Source organism: Prionailurus viverrinus, chromosome B1, assembly GCF_022837055.1.
Source record: "Prionailurus viverrinus isolate Anna chromosome B1, UM_Priviv_1.0, whole genome shotgun sequence".
In the NCBI taxonomy this organism is placed as follows: Eukaryota; Metazoa; Chordata; class Mammalia; order Carnivora; family Felidae; genus Prionailurus; species Prionailurus viverrinus.
The window spans coordinates 144,170,901-144,193,477 of record NC_062564.1 but is presented as its reverse complement, the minus strand read 5'-3'; the positions used below and the strand labels follow the sequence as shown (position 1 = coordinate 144,193,477).

General features: G+C 41.3%; 1 protein-coding gene and 1 non-coding gene across 10 annotated transcripts in view; both read right to left on the bottom strand.

Moving 5' to 3' along the window:
• The window catches only part of CCDC158 (coiled-coil domain containing 158), a 110,778-nt gene that overhangs the window by 55,825 nt on the left and 32,376 nt on the right, over positions 1-22,577 (bottom strand). For all 9 annotated transcript variants that reach the window (XM_047857428.1, XM_047857422.1, XM_047857427.1 and 6 more), the window contains 5 exons: positions 15,958-16,077; positions 13,516-13,713; positions 11,892-12,374; positions 3,931-4,120; positions 1,739-1,891 (listed from right to left, as the gene is read on the bottom strand). In XM_047857428.1, the coding sequence (XP_047713384.1) occupies positions 1,739-1,891; positions 3,931-4,120; positions 11,892-12,374; positions 13,516-13,713; positions 15,958-16,077 (1,144 nt within the window). The remainder of the gene's footprint in view (positions 1-1,738; positions 1,892-3,930; positions 4,121-11,891; positions 12,375-13,515; positions 13,714-15,957; positions 16,078-22,577) is intronic.
• LOC125165066 (U6 spliceosomal RNA) lies at positions 999-1,105 on the bottom strand. The gene has a single exon (XR_007151955.1). It is a non-coding gene; the product is annotated as a U6 spliceosomal RNA (small nuclear RNA).

The following is a 22,577-nucleotide window of genomic DNA, read 5'->3' as shown; positions in this document are numbered from 1 at the left end:
GAATTATTTTAGTAAAACTGGTGATGGGGTGAGAATGTTCAGGGCAGGTAGTAGGCACTGAATACTTCAGATATGGGAGACCATTGAAAAGACATATGAAGCTCATCCTTGCTTGGAAATTCAAAGCCAGAGACCCAGTGTTGTTTCCTACAGGAAAGAGGTTTGAAAATGCCACTGGCTTTGAGTTGGGTCAGGTCCAGATACAGCTTAGAGGTTAAAAGGAAAAGAGAAAATGTATCATTCTTCTTTTTTTTTTTTTTTAATTTTTAAAAATATTTATTTATTTTTGAGGCAGGGGGAGAGGGAGAGGGAGAAAAAGAATGAGAAAGGGAGAGTGAGAGTGAGAGGGAGAGGGAGAAGAAGAGGAAGAGAGAATCTGAAGCAGGCTCCAGGCTGTCAGCACAGAGCCTGACCTGGGGCTCGAACCCACAAACAGTGAGATCATGACCTGAGCTGAAATCAAGAGTCGGTCACATAAACGACTGAGCCACCCAGGTACCCAAAAAATGTACCATTCTTTAAAAAAAACCATCAGAGAGGATAAAAGGTCTCACTTCTTGCTAAGGAGTAGTTGCTATAGCGAAACTGTTGAAACAGGGCTCATCAGGCATGGCACATCGATCTATTAACAGAGCAACAGTCTGACATCATTTGCTCACCACTCACCTAATTCAAGCACTCCGAAGAACTCTGGTCTGATTAAGCGGATCAAGGTTGGCCTTCAAGCTTGTTTTCTTAAATCTCATTTATTTTAAGATAATTTTAATCAATAAAAATTAGCATTTGAAGGCAAAAACAGGATCACCGAGTGAATTGAATCATTGTAATATGACTGGGGCTGTTGTGGAGATGCCAGCAGGGCACTGAAGAGAGGGCTCTCTGGTGGTGGGGGAAGGGAACGGACCCCAAAATGGGCCTCCTGAGCGACTTCTCCAAACCCCACCATTTGCTTGCTGGTTAACACCAAGCAAGAAAGAACTGAACCTCCAAGGACTACACAAAATACAGAACACTTCGAGAACATGCATTCGGTCTCTGGACAGGGATCATGATCATCTTCTCTGTATCGTTCTAGCTTTAATGTATGTGCTGCTGAAGCAGGCACAGAAATAAATCTTTGACACTAAAAAATGTTGAGAAATAAAAAATATAGGACTTATTTATTCTTACAGTCAGCTAATACAGCCATACCAACACTAATAATAATGATATAAAACAGCAGATAACCTTCTCTCTCAGAATTAATACAGGCAGCAAGGGACAAAGGGGACAGGTCCAAGGGGTGAAAGGGACCACTCATGCCAGCCGTTCAATTCCCAGGGTTCATCCCATTTATATCGCAGAAAAGGAATCAGGAACTGACAATTAACCACAAATTTATAGTTTATGTTGGTAATGAACATGTGAAAAATAAGGGGTTGAATGAAAATTATTGGTGACGTGTATTTTTATCAACACTTCCTTAAAAGTAATTGGCATTTATAGACATTGAGATCTATTAGAGATTACTAAAACAGCCACAGGAAAAGAAAGATTCAGATACTTCAGGGCTTAAATTAAGCACACAGCATTTTCCCCCAAAACCCCCGAGTAGAACGACTGCTAACACCCATCGTTGGTGCCTGTCACTGTGCATCGGGACCCGGGAGAGGTGCCAGGCAATGCATCCAGGTTTGTGTTATAATAAATCTAGACCAATGGAATTAAAAACAGAAGAATAAAATCTAATACAGCATACCATGACCATCGGATCCTTCCATCGACTTTAACGTATTTCTTGTTTGTTCGAGTTCAGACTGTGCAGATTTTAATTGCATTTTCAGTTTATTTGTAGTAGCTTCCATCTCTTCAGTTTTGTTTCGAAAATTCCTTTTTAAGACTTCATAGTCCTCTGTACAGTGTGATAATTATAGAAGGTTACTTTTTTCTACCCCACTGTATGAAGTATGTTTTATTTGTGATTGATGATCATAGAATTTTAGAGCCAGAAGAGACTTGATCTAGCTCCATCACCATTTGTTATGGAAATTAGATGTACATACACATTTCCCGAGTGGATCCTCCTTCTCTACCCGCTTACTATTCATGGCTTTTTCCAGCCAGTGTAATTGGCTCACGTCAATTGCATCTTAAACTTTCTTGGATGGTCGTACCCACCACTAAGGATCTCACCACCATTTGTAGGCAAGTGAATCTCCATGATGTGATCAGTAACCTGAGGTTGCTTTGTGTTCTAGCTTTTTTCTTTCAATGTTTATTTATTTTGAGAGAGACAGAGAGAGAGAGTGAGAGCGAGAGAGAGAGCGAGCATGTGGGTATGCAAATCGGAGCACGAGCAGGGGAGGGGCAGAGAGAGAGAGAGAGAGGGGGAGAGAGAGAGAGAGAGAGAGAGAGAGAGAGAGAGAGAGAGAGAGAGAATATCTCAAACAGGCTCCACATTGTTGGTGCAGATGCCGAGCTCCGTCTCAGAACTGTGAGACCACGGCCTGAGCCAAAATCAAGAGTTGGATGTTTAACTGACTGAGCCATCCAGGCACCCCTCTGACTTTTTATCTCTAGCAACTATTAAAAGACCTGGCACACATTCATCATTTATACACAAGAACACACACACAAACACACCTTTTTATATATTTATATATGCTAGATTTATATTCAGAGGGAACAGGCAGAGCCAAGACCTCTTTGCTGAAATCTGTCTCCCCACACATTTCCATGTGGATGTCCTAGCACCACCCACACCAACCAGCTCATGCTGGCTATGTATCATCCTCTGGCCCTTAAGCCTGCCCCTCTAACAGCTTCCCTCTCTCAGCTGTTGGTACCATCGTTTTCCCAGTAACACAGACCTACAACCTGAAGGCCACACACAACCCCTCTAATCACTAAGCACTGCTGTTCAACTGCCAAAATACTCTAATCCTTCCTCTCATTCTCACCGCCACTGCCTTGGTTCAAGTTCTCATAGCTCCTGGGGCCATTGCAAGATCCTCTTGGGCTGGCTGGCCCCTGGCCTTTCTCTACCTGCTGACACTGTCCTTCCAAAATATGTTAGATGACAATAATCTCCTGCTTAATGTCTTCTGCTGGTTCCACACTGTCTGGCTCTGCCTATCTACTCTGCCTCATATCTTAGCCTTCGTGCCTCAAATACTCAACTACTTCTGAGGTCATATTGTTATTTCACGCCTCATGCTTTAGCCCATAATGTTCTCTCCACCTGGGTTGCCCTTCTACTTCTTTTTTACCTGCCAAATCCCAGTGCTTCCTTCAGACTTAGCAGAGGAGGTTTGAGTCCTACAGGAGACTTTCTATACTCTTCCCTTCTGCACCCAGCACACTGATCCTCATCTGCTGTACTAACCCGTTCTATAGAGGTCTGGCTCCCAACTAGCCGGGGTCCCCCCTGTTGTGTTTCTAAGGCCTGTCTCAGTATCTGGCCTAGTACATGCTCAGGAATCATGGACTCTGCATGTGCGTGTGTGTGTGTGTGTGTGTGTGGGGGTGTGTGTGTGTGTGTGAAGTAAATGATACCTGTATCACAGTAATTGTGAACTAGGAGTGTTTTGGTTTTAAATTTAAGATCTTAGATTTCTCCTTTCCAGAAATCTATGCCAAGTCTGTTACATATGTTGCTTCATTATGAAACTTCTGATCAAGCTATTTGACTCAAAGGACTCTAGGTTTCCCCTTCCTTCCCCCTTTTCTTGAAAACACAGTGAAGAATTTCCTGGACTCTGAGAGGTGACTAATGTTAACAGTTAATGAGTGCAAGATACAGGAGCTCTGCTAGGAGAGGCGTCAAGACTTCTGGGCAGCATAATTATCCCTGTTGGTGACGTGGGAGGCGCGGCTACCCTCTGGCGTCCATGCTGGACCTCAAGGGCAGCGCTCTGAGTGGTCAGTAGACTGTGAACCAAAGGAACGTACCTGAAAGACTGTGCAACTCGTTCCTGCTGGTCTTCACCTCATTTAATAACTGGTCCCTCTCCTGCCTGATGTCCTTCACTGCACGGAGCCGCTCAGAGCCTGCATTCACCAGCTTCACCTTTTCCAGCTCCAGGTCACTCACTCGGGCCTCAAGTTCCCGTATCTTTGCATCTTTTTTATCTTTTAAAATCTAAACATAGGGACAAATACAAAGGACAGAGTAAGAAAAGAAATTATGTAGATGTACTTATAATTGACATTGTATTAGTATCTTATCTATGTTTAGTATCTTTTCTCTCTTTCCTACAATATTAAATTTCTATTTTATTATAAAACCTCAACAGTAAATGGGAAAACAAAAGGAATATTTTACCTTCCTTTTAACCTTAGGTGTCAATCTCCAGTATCATTTGCTGTAGCTCCTTCATTATTCTTATCCCTATTTTTTTAAGTTTATTTATTTTGAGACAGCGAGAGAGAGTGTGCACGTGTGCACTTGGGGTGGGGGCAGAGACAGAGGTAGAGAGAGAATCCTAAGCAGGCTCCTCTCTGTCAGCACAGAGTCCCACTTGGGGCTCAATCTCATGAACTGAACTGTGTGAGATTGTTACCTAAGCCGAGATCGAGTCAGGTGTTTGAGCCACTCAGATGTTCCTCTTCCCCCCCCCCCCATTTAAAAAAAAAAAACACAAAACCGGGGCGCCTGGGTGGCGCAGTCGGTTAAGTGTCCGACTTCAGCCAGGTCACGATCTCGCGGTCCGGGAGTTCGAGCCCCGCGTCAGGCTCTGGGCTGATGGCTCAGAGCCTGGAGCCTGTTTCCGATTCTGTGTCTCCCTCTCTCTCTGCCCCTCCCCCGTTCATGCTCTGTCTCTCTCTGTCCCAAAAATAAATAAACGTTAAAAAAAATAAATAAATAAATAATAAAAAAAAAAAACACAAAACAAACGTACTGAGCACCTACTTTGTGGCAGGAACTATTTTACATGTTGGGAACAGAGCAGCAGGGCAGGGACTGGGGTGAGGCCTCACTTGCCTCCCTGAGTTCTGTCCTAGGAGCCTCACTAGCCTTGCCCTGTCCCAGTCTTGAAACACAGGAAGTAAAACAAACAATGTCCTTGTCCCCATGGGGCTTACAATCCACTCAGAGGAGGCAGAGGATAACAAATATTTAATAGTGTAATAATAAGTGACTTAAAAAAAGAATAAAAGAAGGTGAGGGGGTAGGGAATGAATGCAGGGGAGGAGCTCTGCACGTAAGAGATAAGTTGGCAGGTAGAAAAGTGCCCAACTGCTATTCTTATTAAAGCCTGCAACAAGGCTGGCCCCTGGCTGGTATCTGGGGACTTGGATTTAGGAGAGTGTCCCCACTCAAACTGTTAAGAGTAGCTCACTGTGCCTAAACCATTTCTGCAGACAAAATTATTTATGCTGAGTACCCGCTTTCCTTCTGAAGGACTGGAATACTTGCCAGGCAACGGGTGTCTGTGTGACCAGTCCCCAGTATAAAAACCCTGGGGACTGAGTCTGCAGTGAGCTTCCTTGGCAGTATTTGACGTGTGTGCTGTCACAGCTCATTGCTGGAGGAGTCAAGTACATCCTGCACGGACTCTGCCAGAGAGGAGTTTTGGAAGCCTGGGCCTACTTTCCTCCCATGTATCTTTCCCCTTTGCTGATTTTACCTTCTGTTCTTTCACTGTAATAAACTGTACCCATGGGCACAACTCTATGCTGAGTCCCGGGAGTCCTCCTAGCCAATGTTTGAACCTGGGGGTAGTCTTGGGGACCCTGACCCTCTCTGATGAGCAGAAACCTCAAAGAGGGAGGTGAAGGAGCAACCCATGTTACAGGCTTGGGGACAGCTCTAGGCACAGGGAATGTGTTCAGGAAACAGCACAGCCATCAGAATGGCTGGTGGGGGGAGACTGGAATCTGCCACCCCAAACATGTTTCTTTGGCATAAAGATTATTTCAAGCTGATTATTTTGAGAAACAGCAGACATGGGAGAAGGTCTGAAAACAGAGAAATTGCCCTTTAAGGGATATTTCTATTTACAAAGGAAGTCTCCATTTGTAAGGGTGTCTCCCTCTGTGAACCACAAAAGAAAGGATGACTCTAAATTATAAGAGAATCTTATCAATGGGGAAGGCAGAGTTTAAATCTGCAAAATAAACCTCATCCCTCTTCTCCATAGTTCTCCTGATCACCTTCCCAAAACTTGCCTCTCTCACCTCCTTGTTTGTTTTAGCTAAAGATGATATTTAAGTATTTAAGCCTGAATTTTTTTTTTTTTTTAAGTAGGCTTCACACCCAATGCAGAGCCTAACATAGTCTCGAGACTATGAGCTCAAGACCCGAGCTGAAGGGTGCCTGGGTGCCTCAGTTGGTCCAACTTCAGCTCAGGTCATGGTCTCATGGTTCATGGGTTCGAGCCCTATGTCAGAATCTGAGCTGACAGCCTGGAGCCTGGGGCCCAGAGCCTACTTCAGACTCTGTGTCTCCCTCTCTCTCTCTCTCTGCCCCTCCCTCACTTGTGTGCTCTCTCTCTCTCTCTCTCTCTCTCTCAAAAATAAACATTAAAAAAAAAAAAAGCCTAGATCAAGAGTTGGATGCTTCACTGACTGAGCCACCCAAGTGCCCCTAAGACTGAATTCCAAGCCACCTCTCAGTTACTCATTTCCCTGGGCTTCTCCCTTGTATATATGAGATATATGTATTAATAAACTTCTGTTTGTTCTTTTCTTGTTGATCTGCCTTGGTTTCAGGGGTTCAACCGAGCGAGAATTCAGAAAGACAGAAGGAGAAGGATTTCTCCTGCTCTACACTGGAGTGGACTGAGCATGGGGGAAAAAAGGAGTTGGAGATGAAGTCAGGGAGGGAGCCGTGGGTAAGACTGACCTTAGAGGCAGTGTAAGGATGTGAGAGTTCATTCTGAGTGAGATAAGAAGCTGTTGGACAGTTTTGAGCATGGGAGTGATGTAACGCTTTAAAATAGGATTCTGGTTCCTGTGTGAAGCATAAACAGTAGTGGGGGTGGAGGTAGTAGGGGAAGCAGGGAGACCAATGAGTAGGCAGTTGCAAGAGCAAGTGAGTGAGGTGGTGGCTGGATCTGGTCCTTGGGTGAAACAGGTAATAGCAATATGGAAAGTCTGATTTTGCATTTCCAGCTGTCAGAAGTTCCCAGCTTGGTATGGCTCTGCAAACTCTGACCAAACCACTCCTATTTCTTACAGAAGGCTTTTTCTCTGGACTTCTTCCCCATCCTTCTGTAGGGGCACCGCCTACTCTGAGTCAGGCACTGAAGTTTGAAATCTCAAAGTCTGCTATGTCTGTCCCTTTCTCCTAACCCCTTATACTCAACTGTTCTCCAAATCCTTCCCTAGGCAATGCGGATTATCCTCGCCTCTCATGTGGATTCCTACAACTGCCTCTTAACTGGTCTCTGTATTGGTAAGCCTTCCTAGGATGAAACCCCTTTACCAGGACCTAGGTCTGCAATACCCACATGTGACCATCGAGCACCTGAAATGTAGCTAATCTAAGGGGACATGTGCTACAAGTGGAAAACGCACTGGATTTCAAGGACTTCATATTAAAAGACAATGTAAAATACCTCAATAATTTGTTACATTGATCGCAATATAAAAATATCACCATATTTGACATATATTGGTTAAATAAAAGTCCTTCCATCTGTTTCTTTTCAAGTGTCTACTAAAAAATTTAAAAATTCTATATGTGGCTCATGTAATTTCTAGTGGACAGAGCAGGCTTAGATCCTTCCAAGTTAACACCGTTAAAAAAAAAAAACAACTTACTTTTTCGTCACCAGATTGTTCCCCCAAAGTAAGACCTGTCATCCAGAAATATAATATTAGCTAATGCAGTTTGCACAGTAGCAGTTTCAACGTAGAGGCCAATGCTGTGTTTGCAATGTAAACAGGTAACAGGCTTCCAGCTGCTTCAGAAAGGACTGGTGGAGAGCACAGGCCTCTCTCACTGCACAATCCCTGGGACAGCCTGAGGCATCACATGTATTGGGCATATGCTATCCTGTTCCACCTCATGGAATCAGCTGATGGACTTTCAGTCCTTTCTTAGCCTTTTCAGAAAGGATCCGGCTTTGAGGGCCCACAGCTCATCCTGGTTCTGTGCTGTCAGTGTGTGCAGGACCCAGCCTGAAGAGGTGAGAGAAACCACATGTTCTGGGGCTCGGATTCCCCTCCTTTCTGCTGCTTGGGCTGTGGAGGGAAATGGTTGTGGCAGTAAAGCTCAGGTTTCTACCTACATCCTCTGTGCCTGTGTGAAGCTCTTCTCACTGGAGGAATTTCCCTGAAGCTGCTCCTGCTCCACATTTGGGAACTGAAAACTAGTTTCCACCCTCTCCAATCTGTCTTTGAATTCTCTGTCCAAACTTTGCCCTGTTAATCTACCCCAACATGGCCTTTGTCGTGTCACCTCCTCCTCTCTATCCAAAACCCTTAATGGCTCTCACACCATCTCTAGGCTGAAGCACACACTGAACTTCCCCTTCCTAGAAATACCTCATTCCTCCTCTTTGCCTATTTCAAGTCCCCGCTTCTCTATGAAGTCTTCATGAGCCACCGCAGTCACAGAGATCCACACTGCTCTGGGGCCACTCTGATACTAGAAGGTGATGTGTGCTCTCGGGAAATGTACCTAAAAACACCGAGTCTCCGGCCTCATCCTAAACCTACTGTATCAGAAACCCTGGGGTGGGGCTCAGCAGTCTGTGTTTTAACAAGCCCTCCTTTAACAAGCTCTCAAGTTTTAACAGACTCTGGTTCTGACTGAGAAGCACTGCCCTATATAATATTTACTCATAGACTGCCTAGGGTCAAATCCCAAGGTAGTGTTGCTCTCAGGTAAGTTATTGAGTCTCTCTGTCTCAGCTTCCGCATCTTTAAGATGGGATAACAACGTGCCCACCTCATTAGGTTTTTGTGAAGATTAAATTTAATTTTTAGGGTATAAGACTCAACAATTATAGGGTACAAGTCTCTTTTTTCCTTAACAAAAGGTACAACAATCTTCTTTTCTCCTCTAGTAGGTCTGTAAACCTATCTAAAGTTTTCATTGTAAACACTGGCCATTGAGAAGCCTTTTTATAAATCTCTTTCATGGTGAATTTGACCATCATAAAATATCCTCATGATATAATCAAGTAAAAACTTAAACACTAGGAAATCAAAACAATTTTATAATCAAGAAAACTTAAGCACAGTTCTTTATGCAATGAACCTGTATATTTCCATAAGATTAAGTAACTATCATTGGCCCTACTTTTAGAATGAGGAAACTGAGTCATCTAAGGTTTATGTGATTTGTCTCCTTTTACTCACCAAGTCAGAGATACAGGTGATGTAAAGCTTGGGATATCAAATTTTACAATTCATCCAATCATATATTTGAGTACCTGCTGGGTGCAATGCATAAAAATACAGGGCAGGGGGTACAAAAATGAAAAAGATGTGTATCCTACTGTGAAGAGTCTGCTGTCTTATGGGGATGAGGGGACACTGCTGTTTAAACCCACTCAGTGCAACAGAGAATGTGACCAGGTTATGACAGATAGAGATAAAGAGCGATAAGGTTCTGAAGGAGAATGGGATGGGGGAAGGGAACATTTACTAAACATCTTCTGTACACCTGGAATTAGGCTAAGTCCTTGATACATATTTTCTCATTTAAGCCTCTAGTAACCAAGTAAAGTTATTGGGGGTTTTTGTTTGTTCTTTTGTCTTTCTTTTTTTTTTAATGTTTATTTTTGCGAGAAAGAGTGCACGCGTGTGGAGGAGGGGCAGAGAGGGGGACAGAGGATCCAAAGCAGGATCTGCTCTGACAGCAGAGAGCCCAATTTGGGGCTCAAACTCACAAACCATGTGATCATGACCTGAGTCGAAGTCAGATGCTCAACCGACTGAGCCACTCAGGTACCCCTTTCTTTTTTTTTTTATATTCTTTTTTTTAATTTTAATTTCAGTTAGTTAACATACAGTATTGTATTAGTTTCAGGTGTACAATATAGTGATTCAACACTTGCCTATGACACCTAGTGCTCATCATGACAAGTGCTCTCCTTAATCCCACCACCTATTTAACCCATCACCCACTGACCTCCCCTCTGGTAACCATCAGTTTGTTCTCCTTACGTAAGAGTCTGTTCTTGCTTTGTATGTCTCTTTTTTTTCCCCTTTCTCATTTTGTTTCTTAAATTCTACATACAGGTGAAAGCATATAATATTTGTCTTTCTCTGACTTATTTTGTTTAGCATAATATTCTCTAGCTCCATCCGTGTCATTGCAAATGGCAAGATTTCGTTCTTTTTTATGGCTGAGTAATATTCCATTATATGTATATATCACATTTTCTTTATCCATTCATCAATATGTATTATTTATATATTTATATGCTGCCATAAATACAGGGATGGATGTATCCCTTTGAATGAGTGTTTTTGTATTCTTTGGGTAAATACTCAGTAGTAAGATTTCTGGATCATAGGGTAGTTCTACTTTTAACTTTTTGAAGAATTTCTATACTGTTTTCCACAGTGGCTGCACCAGTTTGCATTCCCACCAACAGTGCACGAGGGTTCTTTTTTATCCACATCCTTGCTAGCACCTGTTCAAGAAATCCCAGTCTTTTAAAGTGGGTTAAAAATGCACATGCACAACTTCTGCCACCAAGCACTGTTGGTGGGAATGCAAACTGGTGCAGCCACTGTGGAAAACAGTACAGAAGTTTCTCAAAAAGTTAAAAAAAAAAATAGAACCACCTTACATAGAGCAATTGCCCTACTGTGTATTTACCCAAAGAATACAAAAATACTAGCAGCACCTGGGTGGCTCAGTTAGTTAAGCGTCCAACTCTTGGTTTCAACCCAGGTCATGATCTCAAGGTTTGTGAGTTTGAGCCCCACATTGGGCTCTGAGCTGACAGCACAGAGCCTGCTTGGGATTCTCTCTCTCTCTGCCCCTTCCCCACTTGCATGCTCTATCTCAAAATAAACAACAACAAAAAAATTTAGAATACAAAAATACTAATTCAAAGGGATACATGTGCCCCTAAGTTTACAGAAGCATGATCTACAATAGCCAAGTTATGGAAACAGCCCAAGTGTCTATCGATTGATGAATGGATAAAGAAATGTGAAATATACATACAATGGAATATTACTCAGACATAAAAAGAATGAAATCTTGCCATTTTGCAATGACATGGATGAAGCTAGAAAGTATTACACACTAAGCAAAATAAATCAGTCAGAGAAAGACAGATATTGACTTCCCTCATATGTGGAATCTGACAAAAGAAAGGGGGGAAAAAGAGAGAGAGAGAGAAAGACAAAGCAAGAATAGACTCTTAAGTATGGGGACAAACTGATGGTTACCTGAGGGGAGGTGGATGAGGGGGATGGTTAAACGGGTGATGGGGATTAAGGAGGGCACTTGGTGTGATGAGCATCGGGTGATGTATGGAAGTGCTGAATCACTATATTGCACAACTGAAACTCATATTACAAAATATGTTAGCTGTTCTTTTTTTTTTACAGATATGGAGGCCAAGATTTAGTGAACAATGCAGTGTTTTATAGTCATTGAGTGGTGAGAGATGGGATTCAAAGATGGGTCTATCTGAAGAGGGAGAAAATACTTCAAACTGTGGGATCAGAAATGGCTTCATGAGGAACCTGGATTTTCTGATTTTTTTTTCTCTTTCATATCAGTAGTCCTGAACCAGTTTGGGGCCACCCACTCCTTCTGGAATCTAATAAAAGTATGGATCCTTTCTCACAAAAACACACAGATGCACTCAGACACAATTAGTTTCAAACAAGCTAGAGGGTTCACAGGCCCTCTTCACAGTGACTTGAGTCAAACTTCCTTAATGAGGGGAAAGCTATTTCAGAAGCTAAGCCACAAAAAAATCTCTACAGACCTTGAATTCCTGTAGCTCCAGTCTCCTATCATTGATCTCCTTTTCGAGCTGAGCCTTTTCCACTTGCATGGCACCAGCCGTTCGTCCATGCTGGCCAACCAGCTGTGTCATGTTTTCGATCTGCTGTCGCAAAATCTCAATCACCTTGTCCTTCTCTGCCATCTGGAGCCTGAGGGCCTCACACTCCGTCTGCACGTTTCTGAGGTGATCTCCCTCCGTCTTCAGGTGCTGCAGCTCCTGCAATTTCAAGTCCACCCGGGAGCGCAGCTTTGTGATCTCCGAATTGGTAGCCTCGATGGCTCTCTCTTTTTCCTGGAGGGAAGCTGTCAGGTCCGAAACGGTCCTCTCTGAGCTCTCCAGGGTCATTTTCTTGGCGGTCAACTCTTCGACCACTTTTCGGAGCATCTCTTTGGTGGATTCAAGCTGAGCGGTCAGGGAGGACACTTTTTCTAGACTTTCATTCTTTCCCTGAATTGCCGCCATCTGATTGTTAAAGAAAATTTCATGGATTTGGGCAGACAGGTAGAGGCACCCTCAAGAGATATAACAAGCTAGCTCACAAACATGAAATCATGACTCAGATAATATCTACTTAGACTAACTCAAGCTGTTTTGCTGCCAGAACTCTGTACAGGCCACAGAACAAATACAGTTAATTAGACCAAGGTGGAGAGAACTTCATTAAGGAACAGTGCTCCTCCAGAATGGCTTTCTAGTGTGGGAGCTTGGGAAGTTTCCTCTGAGGATGTTTTCTGTAACAATTTAACTTAGGATAACACTGGCGATAGGGGGAAGCATGGTAGGATGATAACTGCCCTTCCTCACGATTTCCCTCCAATGTGCCCCTGAATTCTACCCCTGAGGGAAAAGTGAGTAACGGCTTGTAAGCAACATGCACTTACCTTCTCAGGTCTTGTTTGGAAAAGAGTTAAGAATCTAACTCCCAGTGTCTCCTGTCATCTTTCTTCTTGCCCAGCTTGGGCCAAAGAGTAGGAAAATGGCTTTGCCTGGATTTTAAGCCAAGGCTGGTCTCTTTGGTTTGCTTTCACATTTGGGGGAACTTAGGCTTTTGTGGGATGCTTTTTATGTCTCTGTGGCAATAAGTGGCCCTAGAACCATGTCCCTTCGGTACCAAAGGTATGGTGCTGTTAATAAAGCATTCAACATTTTGTTACTGCCGCCCTGAAATGCAGTGCAACCGTCTTGTGCATCTATCAGTCTTGATACATCTTGCGCACCAATCAGTGTGGGGGAAAACCAAAACCAGAAGACATGATGGAAACCTTCAACCCTGCTGTTCCCTAGATGTCCCTATGGTTTGACGCTTTTCTGAAATAAGCAGCTATTAGGTTGCCAGTGTGTACGTGAAAATAAAAAGGCAACTGGATGGGAATTTCATTAGTCAACAACGAACGGAAAGGAGATAAAGCTTAACATTTTAATTTAATCAGTGGTCAAAAATATAGAAATAAGCAACAGGTTTTTATGACTTGCTCAAAGAATCCATAGCTCTGTTTCAGAGCTGTTCCTAGGCCCATACTTTTTTTTTTTTTTTTTAAGGCTCTACCAACACACATTTTTCCCTGAGAAGAGCCTGGGGAAGCCATCCCGGGCCGTGCCTGACCTGCCGCTCCATCTGGCCCTGACACTCGCTCTTCATGGCCTTGAGGAGGGCTTCCAGGCGCTGCAACTCCATGTTCCTATCATCCAGCTCCCGCCGCAGGTGGTCAATGGTGATGCTGTTGCCCGTGTCCCGGTCCCACAGCCGTTTATTCTGCTCCTTCTCCAGACTCAGCTCCTTCTCTCTTTTATGCAGATCAGCCTACAAGAAGTGAGGTGCGTCCCCCGATTTGTATTAAATAATTCAAGAAAAACTCTTATTTTCCTTATATCACCTTTGGAATTTTTATATGATTTGAGAAGCCTCTGGTTTTGGAATCTTGTTATTTTTTTTTTTTAATGGCTTAAGGACAACTATTTCCTAGAAGAACATGGTAGCAGTTCGTTTACTTGTAATTTCTAGCATCACAAGTAAATCTCAATGGACTAGTCCCCAAATAATAGAAAACTAAAAGGAGAACACAGTAGATTTTTAAAGTCATCCTGTTTTTAAGGTTTGGGTTTTCTAGCAAAGGCATTATGCCTCACACCAAGTGTGCTCCTGTAATAAAGAATGTTCAAAAGCTTGAAAGAATAGCAACAGTCTTTGGTCAACTGCTTCAGAAATGGCAGAACAGCGTTTGGTACTGACAGGGGAGGAGCAGTTGGCTGTGAACAGAATTCTGTTCCTCTTCCACAGCTAAAAAAAAATACATAGTGTTTACTGACAGCGAAAACTCAGTATAATGGGAGAAACAAAGACAAAGGAAAAAGGAAGACACAGACACAAAAAACTGGAAGTGGTTTGTCATTAAAGAGACACAGCTAAGCAGGGCACCTGGTGGCTCAGTTAAGCATCCGACTTCAGCTCAGGTCATGATCTCCTGGTTCATGAGTTCAAGCCCCATATTGGGCTCTGTGCTGTCAGAGCCCCTCTCTCTCTGATCCTCTGACCCCCTCTCTCTGTTCCTTCCCCCACCCCACCCTGCTCACACTCTCTCTCTAAAATAAATAATTTAAAAAGAGAGACCCAGCTAAGCAAAAACAGAAAGAAATCACTGAGGAGATCAAAATTCTTCAAGAAGGCATTTGAGTCGGACCTTATGACCAGCTTGGAAATGCAGAGATCAGGAAGAAGGGACTGGAAAGGTGGATGTGTGATTTGATTGGAGTACCGGGGGCATGTAGAGAGCAAGGATCGGAAAGGTAAGCTGTGGCCAGATTGTTTTGAAAGGTATAGATAGAGTCTGACTTTTATGGGGAAAATAATTTTGGAGTCATAGTGACATAATCAGAGTGATATTTTATTTTTATTTATTTATTTTTAAAAATTTTTTTTCAACGTTTTTTATTTATTTTTGGGACAGAGAGAGACAGAGCATGAACGGGGGAGGGGCAGAGAGAGAGGGAGACACAGAATCGGAAACAGGCTCCAGGCTCTGAGCCATCAGCCCAGAGCCCGACGCGGGGCTCGAACTCACGGACCGCGAAATCGTGACCTGGCTGAAGTCGGACGCTTAACCGACTGCGCCACCCAGGCGCCCCCAATCAGAGTGATATTTTAGAAGATGAGTATGGCAGCACTTTACAGGCCAGACCGAAGAGGGGGAAAACTGGAGGTAGGAACCCTAGTAAGGAGACGTTGCCCTGCTCCAGGTTGAATGAGGGGCTTGGACCAAGGGGTAGTGGTGGTAAGAATGAAAAGGAGGGGAGACCTTGTTTTTCAAGGTCTTTCAAACAATCTGCAAGATTTTCAAATTAGATCTGAGGACTTGGGGACACATGCAATAGGAGGGAAAGATGTGAAGGACTATCCCAAGGTTTGGAGCTGGTCACACACAGCTGCCGGCTCTACCTTTAACGTTTGCTCCTCAAACCCCGTGTCAGCCTATGAAGGACGGCTCCACCAGCAGAGGGCACTACACCCTACAGAGGGGTCTGGGAGTGAGAAGTGTATTCTACTGTACTGCCAATATCACATATAGGAATACCAAACATCCCCTTTCCTAAATTTCTTACCCTACAGTACCTCTGACAGAGGGCACAGGTTGCTTCACTACTATTGGGATCCTATTTCCTTTCTTTAAAATAAATTTTTTTAACCTCAACTTCCATTCAAATTTTCTGTACACACGTGTCTGTGTTTTGAATGTTATTTGGCTTGAAAACAAACACTCCATACTACCTCGGTTTAGTAGAACACATTTATCTAATTGAAAGATGGGTCAACTGAAGACTAGCTTCACCTAATTTATAAGCTTTAACAGTTCTGCTTAAGGAAAACAAAATAGGTAAAGTTTAGAACATTTATATTCAAAACTTGAATAATGTCAAGATATTCTGTTGTGTATGTATGCGCAAATGTTTTGTAAAATTTGTAATTTTATAAATAAAACCAGTTTTATGAAACATTTTGGTGAGAAACTTCTTAGAATTAATCTCATTCATATTTAGAGCATAGTCTTACCAACAGCTTTTGAAGCTGATCGTCCAAATTTCCTGATTCCTGACTGAACTGATCACGTTCTGTCCGTGCCTCAGTTAGCTCAGAGTTGGCAAGGACTAACTGCTTTTCGAGCTCTTCTATCTAGAAGGAAAGCAGAAATCAATCTGACTATGTTAGTGGGGAATATAAAATAAATACAGTCTTTGGAAAGCGGTATTATTTTGGGGGCAAAAATAAAAGCTTACTATGATATGTTTTGCAAAGTTTTTTAAACTTAAGATCTATGTAGCATTGTAAGAGGGAAATTAGCCAAAATGAAATATTTGATGCTGTTAGATATGGGCACTGTTTGTAATCTTTTTCACACCATTCAAGGTTTGTCTCCTTTGAGTATGTGTTCTGTCATTTGGTACTTAAGGAGATTTGGTGTGGCATAAATAACATTGTATACAGCCCACACAAATGACATGCATTATACGCAGAAGAGTTATTTTGTTTTATAGTATCAGAGTTTCAATAATAAAAGGCATCGAATATGCAAGGTAGGCTGAGGTTAAGATCTCAGACAATGGAGACTCCAGGTTTGGATTTTAGCGGAGCCACACAAATTCATAATTTAGGTATTGAGATATTAAAATAATGGGACCATGTTGCTACTCAGTGTTATCACTAAAATACTACTTCCACAACCAGTAAAAAGAAATCCCTGGTATCTGCATAAATGCTACATATTCCTTCTTACTTCTGAGGCATCTATTCAATAGGCTTCCAGATTTATTATGTCAAGAATAAAACTTATTGGTTTGGATAATGAACTGTGATTAAAATTTCTTCGAGAATATATGAGCAAGAGTAATTTTTTCTTGATGAGTCTCTATTTTTACTTGGACCAGGTTCATTTAAGATCTTCATTTATTAATTCAACACATACTTAGTGCTTATATGAACACACATATATGCAACTACCTCTTTGATAAATGCTAAGTATGAATCCACAGAATTTATATACCTTCTGTATATACAGAATTATATACCTTTAAAAAAGTAGATTATATAGGCTCACCAAACAGTTTCACATTTGCCTACAGAGTAGAATCAGAGCCTGCAAGGATTGGAATATACATTTTAATATTTGCCTCGGATATATTTTAAAACTGGCTTTACATTTGACTGTATGTTAGATATAAACAAGTATTTCACAAGAATGAAATATACATAAAACATTAGGCTACAGCAGAAATGTGTTAATAGGTTCTACTAATCCTATAAAGGAAATTCTTGCACTCTGGCACTCCTTTGGAGGCATATATGGAAAAAAGCCATACAACAACTCCACCTCTGTGGCATGAGTAGCTTCCTAAGGAAAATGGATGAACAGTGTCAGTTGATATGATCCCTTGAGCTCTATTACTATTGGGAAAGACTAAGTCAGCACACACCTAGTAATGGCATTAGGAATACTTACGAAAAAGCCCGCAAACTTTTATGTGGGTGGACAAATATAATCAGAGGGGCAACATGATCAGGCTAAGAGCCAAACACCTTAGGTTCTGGTAGAGGTGCTGTCACATAACCTCTCTGAGTCTCAATTTTTTTCATCTATAATTTGAAAAAAGTAATCTAGAAGATCTTTCAAATGCTTTTTTTTTTTTTTTGCACGAGAAGAACAGTATTAATAGAGCTGAAATTCTCTAATTTCCAGCTGTCTTTGGAAACAAAGTATGGTCAAAGAAACCATATTTTGAGCTATACATTTAATAAGAACAGTTTCAACTTGAAGAGTTGCTCATATGACTAAAACAAACATTTTCTAGTCGGAGCTTGGCATAAAACTATTTTCTCTTTGAGCAAAGTATTTGTAGATGTGCTTTAAAAGCTTAAATTAAGACTTGCTATTTTGTCTGTTGTCATTAAAAAAAAAAGTTCTGGATGACCATTTGATAACCTCAAACTAGATGGTGAAAATCTATGAGGCCAAATTTTTAAAAAGGAAAGGAAGAAAGGAACAAAGAAAAAGAAAAGAGCCAAGTCTTCTCTTTCGTGTAAGTTTACTGAGCATCAGAAGTTCCTCCAGACCCCTGCAGGAACATTGGTTTTGTACTTGTCAGTACTGACTCAGCTGCTATAGCTCTGCTTTTACCTTTCACTTTTTAGAATAAAAATATTTATATTAGTTAACCAATCACAAAGATAAATGGAGAGTGAAAGGGAAAACCACTGACGTAGCAGCTGAGCTGATACAAACAGCTGTACAAAACACCTCGAAGCCTTTTGAAATGTCCAGAATAAATATTTACTGACATCTGAGATATATCAAAGGTTTTTTCTTTTTCTTTTCTTTTTCCATAGCAGCACTGGTTTTCCCTTTCACCATCTATGAATCTACTTTTTGTTTTAGATCACTGGACAAATACTTGGATCTCACTCTAATCTTTACAGTAATTTTAGAGATGTTACCAATCACACCAAATTGTATCTTTTGTGTTCTGTGCTCAAAGACGGCACAGATGTTGGATAATGAGGGACGCTGCAGGTCAGCACGGAGGTGCATGGGCAGAACTATGCAAAGATGTTTGCACAGAATCTTCCTGCACGGTACAGAGCTCCAGCCAGTGCTACTAAATCTTTACTTTTTGAGTACGAAATTCAGCCCCAAATGCTTTCAGAGTAGGAAAAAATAAACTTAGAGTCAAGATCATGAGATATTTTTGTTGTCAAAAAGCGAAAGTTAAGAGTAAAGCCAAATCTACAGAGCCAATAGTGACAGCTTCTACTGGTCCAAATTCGTAAAGGGGGATTCTGGAGGCTCTCCTAAAATGGAAAGAGAAGAATAGAAAAAAAGCATTACAGTAGAACACTTATGCAAGCTATAAAAACTACATCTACAATTTTCTTTGAAATACAGTGTCTATTTTCATCAATATGAAAATACTTCTGTTATTCTGAAGAGACACATGGCCCTAACGAGTCTTCTCTCAATTTATGCTTTTTAGTTAGAAAAGTTTGGTTCAGACCTATCACATCATCATTTTTTTTTAAATAATAAAGATTTTTTTTTTTTCTCTGAAGGAATCTGACCTCAGGAGAAAACACTAATACTGTCTCTCATAAAATATGTTGATGCGTAGTATCAGCACACTCTTTGATGTTTCTTTTCACACAAATCTCACTTTTAATCATAGTTTTTACGTGTTATTCTCTTTGGCTTTTTTACCTTATTGTTATTTGGATAGTGTATACTAAAATGTTCACACGAGCAGTAGAAAATAGATTTTAAAGTTCTCAAAGGCTTTAGCAATGTAGAGTCAAGGTACATGACAATGAAAAAAATTAATCAGAAGAATTTGTGGTTTTTAGATTTTGTATTCAATTCATTACAACAAAAGCATTTCGTAACAATAGAATTTTTCAGGACCCCCCAAAATGAAATCCTTCTGTTAATTAGCTTGATCTCTCCTGCTCAGTTGCACCATGTACTGATGACATTTCAGGCCAAAGTATATTCAACTCTATAGTAAGATGACAGATAATCATCTGTCAGTGCTCCCTGACTAACGGGAGTTACTATTAAGAGAGCCCAGTTAACCACCATCTAGGTACCAACTCCACAGGTTCAACATGTTATGAATCTCAGTGATCTGGATTAAAATTAGCTAAGCTAACACATACACCCTTCTTTCTATTCAATGTTGACTGCTTAAGTCTAACAACATTATTAGCACTCCACTGTTTACATTAGGGCAAAATAAGGTAACTATTCTAACCTTCGACTATATGTATCGTTGTATATCTATATGGCCTCAAAGCATTCATATGAAAAAGTCTACAGTCATTCATCAGGATGCTTATGCTTCTACAATGCCAAAGAGATAAATATTTATAAAAATTCATAAACTATTTTGTATTCCTTATATGTAACTAAATGTCTCACCATGCTGAAATTTAGAGTTGACAAGTATGGTGCTGTATACAGACTGTATGTGAATTAGCAAACAATGGGTGATAGCTTAGGGAGCGGTAATTTTTCCAAGCAACATTTTTCCGTTACAATGGAAAGCTACATATAGCACTTTCAAATTATGTAAGGAGACACAAGTAAGTTGAGTTTTGCTTAGTACTTCACAGCTTTTCAAAGAGTCTGTCAATAAACAATGAATATTCAATCTGTTCAAAATGGGTTGAGTAGTGCTGAGTATCAGTCAGTGGATTGGGCTATAACACAACAGCTCTCCCATCTCGTCTCTCACTGCTGGGACTTTCCGGGCTCACTTCTGCCAATGTGCCTGTCTCCACCAGACCAAGTACTAGAGCCTCTTTCTGCCCCATGCTGTGCTGAAAGCAGGCCCATCCTGCAAGGCGACATCAAGACCTTTCATGCAGGCTTGGTTTGCCCAGAAAGGGGTGGACATTCCTGCTATCAACCTTCAGGGGAAAAGCTCACTTTGAGAAAAGAAACTAGAACACAAAAAGCAGGGCTCAGAGAAGCAGAAAAAAACAAACATTTCTCTCTGGGCTTCTGTTTGTTGGTTTAGCCTCTAAGCAGTCCAAGATTCCTGAAGGCTACTCTTAAGTGGCAGTGGTTGAAATGACCTTGACACAAGGGTTTTGGCTAAGAGTTAAGCATGCAGTCTAGTAAGGCGGTGTTATTCAAACTGCAAGGGGGCCAGTGAATCATGGTATCAACTTAGTGAGTAAAAATATCAGCATCTGAAGAGAACAGAGAAGAGCCAGCATCACATGTAACCGGGGTAAATACTGTTCAGTGAAAGTTGCTTCAGTTAGTATGTGTGTAGTAGATAGATCATAAGGTAAGCTATTTCTTACTGTGGGTAGTGATCAACAATTGTTTAAAAGCCAAGGCTATAAGAGCATCTAAATCTCATAACTGAGATTATATAGTATCATGTTACTCTGTATTGTTTTAGAATTTAGCGAAGTCATGTCTAAATTTTCCATTCTTATTTTGACTGTGCCACAGGGAATGAAGGTCACGCTATTACATTCTGGGCTTGCACTCCACTCGAGAACCAAAGAGGAACAGCCCCCTCCTGTGGCCAGTACAGGGGTGACAGTGGTAATTAAATGAGGGGCTGCCCATAGGAGGGCAAATGTCTGGAAGAATTAGTGCTGCGCCGCTCTGGAAAACAGTGTGGAGGTTCCTCAAAAAATTAAAAATAGACCTACCCTATGACCCAGCAGTAGCACTGCTAAGAATTTACCCAAGGGATACAGGAGTGCTGATGCATAGGGGCACTTGTACCCCAATGTTTATAGCAGCACTGTCAACAATAGCCAAATTATGGAAAAAGCCTAAATGTCCATCAACTGAAGAATGGATAAAGAAATTGTGGTTTATATACATAATGGAGTACTACGTGGCAATGAGAAAGAATGAAATATGGCCCTGTGTAGCAACGTGGATGGAACTGGACAGTGTGATGCTAAGTGAAATAAGCCATACAGAGAAAGACAGATACCATATGTTTTCACTCTTATGTTCATTCTGAGAAACTTAACAGAAACCCATGGGGGAGGGGAATGAAAAAAAAAAAGAGAGGTTAGAGTGGGAGAGAGCCAAAGCATAAGAGACTCTTAAAAACTGAGAAGAAACTGAGGGCTGATGGGGGGTGGGAGGGTGGGGAGGGTGGGGAGGGTGGGCGATGGGTATTGAAGAGGGCATCTTTTGGGATGAGCACTGGGTGTTGTATGGAAACCAATCTGACAATAAATTTCATATATTTAAAAAAAAGAAAAAGAATTAGTGCTGCGATATTCAACTGCTTCTTCCCATGTGAAGTGTTTTTCTGGTACTGTTACCCCGTAGAATTGGGCTATATTTTAGGGGAAATCTGGCAGCTTCCTTATATTCTATTTCTTCCCCATCAGCTAAGGTGTGAGAAACTGGCTAAAAGCAACGGTTAGAACTGGAGGCTCTCTTACGAGGTAGGATGACTTTTTGGCGAAACTGGAACAATTTGGAGATGAAAGGTGGTATTCACAAAACAGGACACTGGGATAGTAGGTGCTGTTGCCGGCAAACAGGCATATATAGTTGGTCACCTTTCTCACATGGAATAAAGAACATGAGCCCCTCTGGATGGTAGCTCTTTGCTTATTTTTTAGGGTCTCTGACACTGCTTTACAAACGCCTGAGATTAACACAAGCATAAGCTCTGGATAAATGGTTGGTAATGATAGTGAATAGCTTGTCTTTAGCTATGGAAAGTGAGAGAACAAAAAACCCCCAGAAAATCAAATATTCATTAATATCTGCTTTTAAAAGGAATTGTGTGATGAAAGATGATTTATCTTCCTAATTATTTTTTATTTAGACTAATCTTATTAATTTGGTTTGCTAGCCACACGATGATTAATAACTAGGAGTTGAAGTAAAACCTAGGAGGTAGGCCCCTAAAGTAGTAGGGGGGGACCACTTGGTACCAGAATACTTGTTAAAACTAAGCCTTGTAAAAATAATTTAAGTGGTCTTATTTTTAACTTATGTTTCTAGAAACTTACTTGTAAGTGTGCAAAACTTTCTTTTTCCAGAAATGAATTAATTTGAGCAAACAAGTTAAATTAAACTTGTTTACAATTTAACATATAGATATTTGGCATCCTCCTACTCCATCTTAAAAACT